The 9,491-nt window shown below is 21.0% G+C and overlaps 5 protein-coding genes across 9 annotated transcripts in view; 3 read left to right on the top strand and 2 right to left on the bottom strand.

Annotated features, from left to right (window-relative positions):
- Positions 1-886, bottom strand: part of LOC102678105 (thioredoxin reductase 1, mitochondrial) — a 5,557-nt gene extending 4,671 nt beyond the window's left edge. The window contains exon 1 of the mRNA XM_006610434.2: positions 688-886. Coding sequence (XP_006610497.1) covers positions 688-829 — 142 coding nt within the window. The 5' untranslated portion in view covers positions 830-886. The remainder of the gene's footprint in view (positions 1-687) is intronic.
- Positions 1-3,321, top strand: part of LOC102678433 (C-factor) — a 4,928-nt gene extending 1,607 nt beyond the window's left edge. Inside the window, exons 3-5 of the mRNA XM_006610437.1 lie at positions 2,210-2,400; positions 2,758-2,910; positions 3,048-3,321. Of these exons, the coding sequence (XP_006610500.1) occupies positions 2,210-2,400; positions 2,758-2,910; positions 3,048-3,272 (569 nt within the window). The 3' untranslated portion in view covers positions 3,273-3,321. The remainder of the gene's footprint in view (positions 1-2,209; positions 2,401-2,757; positions 2,911-3,047) is intronic.
- Positions 3,322-3,676: 355 nt separating this feature from the next.
- Positions 3,677-5,805, bottom strand: LOC102678572 (B-cell CLL/lymphoma 7 protein family member B). Its single transcript, XM_006610438.2, has 5 exons — positions 5,474-5,805; positions 5,089-5,164; positions 4,920-5,025; positions 4,741-4,843; positions 3,677-4,421 (listed from the first exon to the last, which is right to left on the bottom strand). Exons 1-5 carry the CDS (start codon positions 5,563-5,565, stop codon positions 4,397-4,399), a joined length of 402 nt encoding a protein of 133 aa, XP_006610501.1. The 5' UTR covers positions 5,566-5,805; the 3' UTR covers positions 3,677-4,396.
- Positions 5,806-6,768: 963 nt separating this feature from the next.
- Positions 6,769-7,916, top strand: LOC102677962 (UPF0545 protein C22orf39 homolog). The gene is made up of 3 exons (XM_006610433.1): positions 6,769-7,210; positions 7,357-7,521; positions 7,610-7,916. The coding sequence occupies exons 1-3, from the start codon at positions 7,151-7,153 to the stop codon at positions 7,832-7,834; spliced, it is 450 nt and encodes a 149-aa protein (XP_006610496.1). The 5' UTR covers positions 6,769-7,150; the 3' UTR covers positions 7,835-7,916.
- A 602-nt stretch (positions 7,917-8,518) lies between these two features.
- The window catches only part of LOC102675393 (kinesin-related protein 4-like), a 74,374-nt gene continuing 73,401 nt past the window's right edge, over positions 8,519-9,491 (top strand). For all 5 annotated transcript variants that reach the window (XM_031508095.1, XM_031508094.1, XM_031508093.1 and 2 more), the window contains exon 1: positions 8,519-9,336. In XM_031508095.1, coding sequence (XP_031363955.1) covers positions 9,158-9,336 — 179 coding nt within the window. In that variant the 5' untranslated portion in view covers positions 8,519-9,157. The remainder of the gene's footprint in view (positions 9,337-9,491) is intronic.

Here is a 9,491-nt window from a genome sequence, read left to right as displayed (position 1 = left end):
CAAAAATAATAAAAAGATACAAAAAGATTATTTATTCAAAATTAATTCAGTCATTAATTTGATAACACGTGTTCAGTATTATTTCGTAAAGCAACTTTTTATTTTTAATCTATAGAAATTTTTATGAATAAAAATAATGAAAAAATCAATGTTTAAAAAAAATTTGGTGCTTCATATTACGAATATTTTCAATTCTAATTTTAAACAATTTAATTTATTAGTTTAAATATTATTTTATATTTTGAAAACAATTTAAATGAATAAATGAATAACTTTTTAAGTAAATTTAAATGTAAATTATAATAATAAATTAATAATATCTAATATAATAAAATATAGAAAAGATTTTATTAAATTTTATTAAATTATATTATTATGTTTAATTGTTCTTTAAACAATATGTTTTATCTTTATCATTCGTGTTAAAAAAATATGTTATCAATAACTTTACATGAGTAATCAATCTATCTTAGATTTTTTCAAAAGATTTAAATTGTGAAATGTCGAAATGATTTTATTGAAACTATTTTCTTTTGTCGCTTGTCACATAAAATTTTTAAATAACAATAAAATATATAAAAATTTTTAAAAAAATCTAAATAAAATAATATCTATATAAAAAAATTTTTATATCTTTTTTATATTGTAATTTTTAAAAATCTTAATAATAAATTATAAAAAAATTACCTGTTAAATTATTTTGTTTTTCCGTAAGATTATTCAAAGATTTCGCATAGTCATCTGTTTCTTGATCACTTAAATCTGAATCCATGGTTTGCGATTTTTTCCGACAATTAAGACACCACGATTTCTTTTTCTTAGATTTCATATTGAAATATACAAAAGAAATTCAGATTGATGATCGAAGAGACAATAATCTATATTTGCAGAGTAAAAATTTGTTTACTATTATTGAAAAAAATTGGAATTTCATTTGAATTATATTGATTGATACGTACTTATTATGATATCTAATATGATATCTGATAATGAATTATAAAATGTTATTCATTCTGATAATAATAAAATTTTATATTTATATTTATTATTTAATGTATTTAAACAATTTATATAACAAAATATGTCGATTTTAAAATAATTTTTCAAAAAAATAATATATAATGTAAAAAATATTAATTTTAGATATAGGAAATTAAGAAATTAATTAAGTTCTTATGTGTATATATATATATTATATATGTACACATATACATGATTTAAAGCACATAACGAAACTACATATATATAATATATAAATCATTTTCAATTCATATATATATATTATATATATATACATATACATGATTTAAAACACATAACGAAACTACACATATATAATATGTATAAACTACACATATATAATAAATCATTTTCAATTCAATTCAGTTATGTTTTTTTATTATTAAAAAAATTGTCAAATAATTTAAAAATTTCTTCTAATATAATTTTTAAAAATAAGGAAATAGTATCTTATATATAAATTTAATAAAATCATAAATAAAAAGAAGTAAAAAAAAAGAAATATGACTTACCAATGTCTATTATATTTATTTGATTGTAATGAAATTTGATTGTAATGATTGTAATGACTATAAATCGTCGAGATTAAATAATTTTACATCAAATACTAGAAAATCAATTTTTATGTCAAGATTATTTTGAAAATTGAACACCAAAAATAACAACTTTGTTCTGTTGTGCAATTGCTTTATCAAAAATACAAATCTATTGACCAGAACTATTATTATAGTAAATGGAATACACTACACTATAGTTGAAGTACTATAGTTAATAGTTTAAAGTCATCTATGAAAGTATTAAATATATAGATTAAAATTTTAAAGATCAAATTTTATTTTTATACAACATACATACAAATATACATATACTCATTTTTCAAAAATAACTATTATCAGATCATTTATAATTGTTAAAGATGATTATTTAAAAATAAAAAAATAAATATATATGTGATTTTTATTTCATCATAAATAATAGATTCAATAAATTTGTAAAGAGAAATTAATTGTTGTATATATTATTTGATCATTATTTGATATTTCTTATTACTTTACAATATTAGCAAAATTTGTTATATTTTATATTTAAAAAATAGTAAATAATTCATATTTTTAATCTAATTGTAATCTATACATTTTGAAAATTGAACAATTTTTACTACTCTTTTTTTCTTTTTTTTTTTTTAAAGATGTAACAAATACTAAAGATTACGACAAATTAGTACAAATCGTAAACGAAAAAGTAGGCAAAGCAGGACTAAATGTCTTATACAATAATGCCGGGATTAGTACAAAATTTACAAGACTCGGTCTTGTAAAAGAAGAACAGCTTATAAAACAATTTTATGTAAATACAATAGCGCCAATTATGTTAACAAAAGTAAGTTTTAAATTTATTTTAAGCATTATTTTTATATTTAGGAAATATGATATTAAAAAAATATTTTAAAACTTAAATATTTATACATTTTATTTAAAAAACTAATTGTTTATCATTTATATAGTTTATAGAATTATATATATAAATATATATTTTATCTTAATGAAAATTATTAGAATTTTTATTCCCTGTTTTTTCCTTTCTTTATAAAATATTTATAAATAATTTATTATTTATAAAATAGTTTATAGAATTCTTTATATAATTTAAATATTACTTTTATATGTTAGATTCATTATATTTTAGTTTATACATTTTTAATTATAAATTAATAATTAATTTTTTATAAATTTTTAGGCATTTTTACCACTGTTGAAAATAGCATCTAATAATTTTGCAGACAAATCAAAAATGAATGTTAACAGAGCTGCAGTTATTAACATGTCTTCAATTCTTGGAAGTATTGCTGAAAATAATGAAGGTGGATATTATCCATATAGATGTAGTAAGGTAATATTTTTTTTTATTTCAACATATAATGTAATATATTTATAGTCATATATAATCTGAATAATATAATAAAAAATTTACCAATTATCTTATAATTCATATTATAAGATATTTTATATATTTTATCTTATTTTTAGGTAGCGCTTAATGCAGCTACAAAATCAATGAGCATTGATTTAAAGCAAGATGGAATCCTTGTCGCTTGTTTTCATCCTGGTTGGGTACGTACAGATATGGGTGGTAACGGGGCGCCCATGGATATTGATACTAGTGTTAATAACATCTTAAAAACATTAAATACATTAACTGAAAAACATACAGGTTGTTTTATACAATATGATGGAAAAATTTTACCTTGGTAAACATATATGTTTATCTTGCAATCTACTTAATAAGATATATATTTTATTTTTATGATTATTTTTATTAATTTTACTCTTTATTTAATTTTATGTTTAAGATATAAATTAAATATAATATATAAATATTACATTTTTTTTTAAAAAATTGTATAGTTTAATTCATTGATTTGTTTAAGAAATATCATGCAAAACATGCAGATTTTAAGTTATTAAGAGAATAGAGAAATTTAAAAATAATTTTAAATATTAAATTTATTATCAAATATATTCATATTAATTATATCAATTAATAATATTAATATTCAATTTAGAATTTAAATTAAAATAAAATTATGAAAATTCAAATATAAAAACCTTTCATTAAAGATTATTACTAGATTAAAGGTATTAAAAAAGACATTAAATTTTTTTTTATATTCGGATTTTTTCTGTACATAGTCCATAACGTACACACACAGATTATTAAAATAATAGATAAGAATTTATATATACAGTTATCATACAGAAATTGTAATAATTAACTATGTAATAAATTTTTTTCTTGCTTCCTTTTAATAAATGTTTAAACATTATATATTTTAAGTACATTAGCTTTTAAATAAATGAAAATGATTATGTAATAACATTACCAAAGCATTTTCTGCTTTCTTAAAAACTTATGTAAATATAAATTCAAACATTCGCAATTTTATTCTTTTATTTATAAGTGTCAAAGCGTATTTTGTACATTTCATGGTGCTATAACATAATCTCAAGGAATGCAAGTTCATTGTAAAATATAAATCAGCAAAAAAATGGTATTTGAAGTATGTACAATGATACTCAATTATCAAACAACTATTGAACATGTGATTATGTTTAGACACATAAATAGCTTTAAGATAAATGTAACATTATACATAAGTGTTTTGGAGGTACTATTTTACAGCAAAAATAAGTATCATTATCTATTTTACATGTCCCAGATTCTATATGTCAATGATTAAGATGTTATAATTAAATCAATGAAAATCTTGTTTGTATTTCATGAATTAAATAATATTATGATGATATGAATATTATTTAAAATATATAATCTGTTTTGAAAAATAATTTTATACTACATTTTTGTTGTCTCTTTCAAATCAGATCATAAAATGCACTGAATATCTGAAACGAATTTTTTATTAAAATACCATTAATTGTGATTTCTAAATTAAACCATGTTAATTTGTAATAAATTCATGTATAAAAAAATAAATTTACTATGTTAAACTTAAATTGTTTAATATGATTATCTTTTCTTCAATGAAAAAATATTCATTAAATAGAATAAAATGAAAAATGAAATTTTTTTGAATTTGTCAATTTACAATCATGATTTAAGATAACTTTATAATGTGCAAATTTTGTAGAAGATAAAAATGATTTCCTAAATATCTTATATCTCAAATAACAGTTACACGATAAACTTTAATCAGTCTTTAACCTTTTAGGTGTTGGTTCACTATTTTGTGAATTGGAATCTTCTGAAAATCCCAGATGTGCAGAAAAGTCTGTTAATCCTTGAGAATCACTAACAGTTGAAAAACCTAACATATTACACAACTTTTATAAATTTTAATATTCAAAAATAACATATTTTATATATTATGAAATTTAACTTACATGTATTTGAATCTTCTGTAAGACCAAAGTTGGAATTTGAAGAATCTAATCCACTTTTTCTTGGCAAACCATTTTCTTTGTCTGCAACTGTTTTTCCTTTCTTCTTCTACAAAATGAAATATTAATTTTAATAGATTATTTTTATAAATGTTTTGCAACTTTTATTTACCTGATCAAGTGTCGATATAGGTACCCATTTATAAATCTTCATAGTAGTTTCTCCGATTGTAACCCATTTCTTTTCCCTATAAGAATATTAGCATGAGAAACGCATTTCTTATATTAATATTAAAATAACAGATAGAGGAGCTACCTTCTTTACTGTTATTAAAAAAGCAGACATACAACACTATTACTCAATCAACACACATGAAATATTTCATAACTACAAAAGTCTGTTTACAGCTGACATGTGTAATGCAAAATCTCTATTAAATCTCGCAAGTAAGAAAAATTTTAATCCATTTTTGATATCCATATTTACTACATTCTTTGCTTTTTTGTGAAACGTTTCAACATTTCCTCGTGCATCTATAATATGTTAAGAGATTTACCAATGGCGAACTTTGTCAACGACTTGCATTACACGCTTAATATCATCCTTGGCACGACTACGAGTCTCTGCACGCACAGACCGCGACATCATGTTATGTGATTATATGTTACTATTAACTGAACACAATATGAAACACCGGAACATTCGTCGGCAAAGAGGTTAGGAAACTGACAGTCGTTGCAAATTTCTACAATAAGATAGCAAACACACTCAATTCAAACTAAGAACAAGAATACAAGAATTACAATCATAATAAGACGATATGTTCGCGACGCCTGGTAGGGGCAAGAGAGAATGGCGGAAATCAGTGATACTCATTAATAAACTAAAATTTTTATGTTTTGAAAAAATTTAAATCAGTATCATTCGTTTAACTTCTATGAAATAAAATTTCATGATAAAAATATTCTAATAACGATAATATAATAAATTTGTTAGAATTTAATATATCAAATCTAGTTAAAATGAGCATCACTGGTACAAACAAATGAATGCAATTCCAACAGTTTTTTTATTTTATAATATCATAAAAAAGTGTAAATGCATATATATTATAGACATGCCTATTATATAATTATATAATATTGATTAGAAAGATATAAAAATTAATATAACATCAATAACATTAATAACAATATAACATCAAAACTTCAAATATATATATATATATATATACATATGTAAGAATGTATAAAAAAGATTTTTAAGAAAAAAAAGAATAAAATATTATAAAATATTTTATTCATTGTCATAAATAATTCTTATTAATTAAAAATTTATATAAATAGTTTAATTATTAAAACAAAAAATTATTCAAAAAAAAAAAAAGAGGGAAATTTTATCAAATTTGACAATAGTACTGACACTATCATTTTAATGTATAATTTAATGTATAATTCATTTTAAGGTATAATTTACTTGCTGTGATTTTCCGCATATTATGAATTATTTAATAAATGAAATATTATATTGAAATTATAGTTCAGTATTATAGCATGTGTAATATAATACAGATTTATTTTGTTTACATTAATAAATAGATTACAATAATTTGTCATAGTATATTTATGAAATATAATTTGTATTTCTATTTCAATAAGACAAAATTTGTCTTATTGAATAAGATAAATTTTTGTATTTTTTATTTTAATTTTTTTATACATAAACTATAATATTACAGTATTTGAAATATTATAAATTAATAATAATAAACTCATGACAATATATAAAATTGTTTATGCTTGTAAAATATTGTTTATGCTATTTATGCAGTGTTGTCAGATTGAACATGATGGCTTATATCTGAAATGTAAACTATGCTTAATATGTTAAAGTGAATTCATAATTATTTTTTTTATATAATGTTTTAATGTAATCTAAAATATAATAATAAAATTATAATTTTTTTGAAACATTCAATATTTAAATGTGAGATATAATATAATATTATTGAAATATCAATAGGAATCTTATATTACTGATGTTATGTAATGTCATGTTGTATTGAATTATTAAATATTTATAAATATTCCGTTTTTATAAACATAATATCTCATTAAAACAAATTTTAAATGGTGAAAAAATATTAATCATTTAATTCTGAGTTTTAATTATAAGAAAAAAAATAATTGATAATTATTTAACTAAATTATTTAATCAAAGAAATAAAACTAAGATGCCTGAACCTAACAATACTGCAAACAAAATTCAAGAAGAAATTGAATATTCTTGGCTGGTTATTATATGTTTTGTTTTTATATCTTAACTTTATTTATATTTCAGTTTTAATTAGATGTTAAAGATATAGCAAAATAAAATTAATTTTATTATATTATATTTATTTGTTTATAATAATTAATTTAACATTTTTTTATATTTCAGATTAAGCCATGTGAAATTTACAAAGCGGAATATAATGATTGTACAAGCATTAGAGCTCGTTTTCATCAATATTTCATATTTGGAGAAACAATAGATTGTAAACAATGGAAAATTGATTATAATAATTGTGATTTATGGGAACGCAAAAAAGATAAAAAAGCATATGTATGTTAGAAATCAAATAATTGAAAAATATTATATAAAATTTAAAAAATGAAAATATTTATGTTTTAATATTGTATTCTTTATATAGATTGAACTAATAGAAAGTGAGAAAAAACGTAGATTTCAAAGGTTACAAGCTCATTATAGTAATGATATTTGGCAAAAACGAGATAAACCTCCAGAAAATTGGAATGCACCACTACCTAAGTGGTTGGACGAAAAAAGTCAGAATTCATATTTAAAAATTGTAAGTAACAGAGAAAAAAATAAAAAAAGTGAAGAAAATATAAAAAGTTTTTGTACTATAATGTAAAAATAATTTAATTTCTTTAATATTATATGATATTAAAAATTTAGCTAATGCAATATTATAAAAATAAACATTTTTTTAAAATCTTAAATTTTTTGAAGATTTTGTATTTTATTGTTGTAACAAAAAATTTATAAATTATAAATTTATATTATGTATATTTTAAATTATAAATTGAGTATGAAACATGATATGAAAAATATTAATTAGTCAAAATAAGTAAGTATAAAATAAATTTGCTAGGAATTAATTTATCGTCTAAAATTTTAATCAAATTTAAAATAAAAATAACTTAACTTATTAAAAATAAAAAAATATATAAAAATATATATATGTATTTTACAATATAAAATACAATATATTTATTATTATGCACATAAATATATAAATAAAAATATTTTTATATTTTAATTAAAATTTTTCAAAATAATTAAAATTATTATAATATAACTTTAATATACATGTACAATTTATTTACAATTAAATATTAATTTTTTTTAATAAAAATAATTTACATATTTATTTTACAATTAGTTACTTTTAATACTTAATTGGAAATATTTCTTTTTAAATGAATTCATTTTTCTTTAATATTTTTATAAAGAAAATTTTATTTTGATTATGCTTTGTATCTATAGATTTATATGATCATTTATTTTAAATAAATATTATCAAATATAAGATCAAATATATATGACAATATATATAATTTGAAAAAAGATAATAATAAATACATAGATATAAGAATATAAAGAAGTATAGTAGATGTACAGTCGAGAAGCAATAGAGCTCCGTGTCAGACATGCGCAGTATGCTACTCGGTGAATTCCGTTACGCACTTTTTCCTCCGTTACGAGAGTCAATCCGCAAGTGGCCAGTGGCCGTGGTAAAAGGAAAGGCAAAAAGCAACGCTGGACTCAAAGAAGCGGGAGAGATAGTGTTTAAACGTCGCGGCAAATCCTCCCCACTTCTTTGAGAGAAGCACAATAGTGAAACGCGTCGTTCGATCGAACCCGTAGTGTTATGTGCGTACGCGATGTTGAATGAGTGACGTAACCTAAATACAAATATCTCCTATCAACGAATAGGTTTAGATCAGAACATCGCTTTGTTAGAAAAACGATAAAAACAAAATACATACACACTTTTGCTTTTTTCCTCTTTTTCTTCGTTTCATTCTTATATTTCTATGTCTTAATTCGACTTGCGAAGAGATAGCTACTGAGGTATCGTGTTAACATCTCATAAACGAAGTCAAGTATCGTGCTCTTTGTGCTGACAGAAGTGTGCGCCGCTAATTTGAATTTTTCACGAAGACAAAAAAGAATGGCGGAAGATTGTCCTGATGGTGATTATCTTGGGGCGTATAGCCGTTTTTTCTCTGAATTTGTCTCTAGAGTAAATCCATACGATCAACTGCCTGTTTCGGTGAGCTCATATAATGTGACCGAAGCTGAGATCGTCGGTGAAATCATCAATGTGACTCTACAATATCTCAACCAGACGTAAGTGAATGTACTTTTTAAATGAATAATATTACAGCATGCCAATGCGTGGGTGGACATAAGACATGTTTATTTGTTGATAGCTTCTATGGCGGCCGGCATCAAATGTAAACAGAAACAATATAGATCTTGTAAACTAACATTTTATAGTAATT

Source organism: Apis dorsata, unplaced genomic scaffold (assembly GCF_000469605.1).
Source record: "Apis dorsata unplaced genomic scaffold, Apis dorsata 1.3 scaffold_74, whole genome shotgun sequence".
In the NCBI taxonomy this organism is placed as follows: Eukaryota; Metazoa; Arthropoda; class Insecta; order Hymenoptera; family Apidae; genus Apis; species Apis dorsata.
Note: the sequence above shows the minus strand (reverse complement) of the source record. Positions and strands in the feature narration are given on the sequence as shown.

Bases quoted from the DNA above. Each gene is read 5' to 3' on its own strand.
- LOC102677962 (XM_006610433.1), top strand. From the start codon at position 7,151: ATGCCTGAACCTAACAATACTGCAAACAAAATTCAAGAAGAAATTGAA. The intron at 7,211-7,356 runs GTTATTATATGT...TTTATATTTCAG, and splicing joins AAATTGAATATTCTTGGCTG to ATTAAGCCATGTGAAATTTA. The intron at 7,522-7,609 runs GTATGTTAGAAA...TTCTTTATATAG, and splicing joins AAAAAGATAAAAAAGCATAT to ATTGAACTAATAGAAAGTGA.
- LOC102678572 (XM_006610438.2), bottom strand. From the start codon at position 5,565: ATGATGTCGCGGTCTGTGCGTGCAGAGACTCGTAGTCGTGCCAAGGAT. The intron at 5,165-5,473 runs GTAAATCTCTTA...ATATTCTTATAG, and splicing joins GTTGACAAAGTTCGCCATTG to GGAAAAGAAATGGGTTACAA. The intron at 4,422-4,740 runs GTTAAAGACTGA...AATTCGTTTCAG, and splicing joins AGTGAACCAACACCTAAAAG to ATATTCAGTGCATTTTATGA.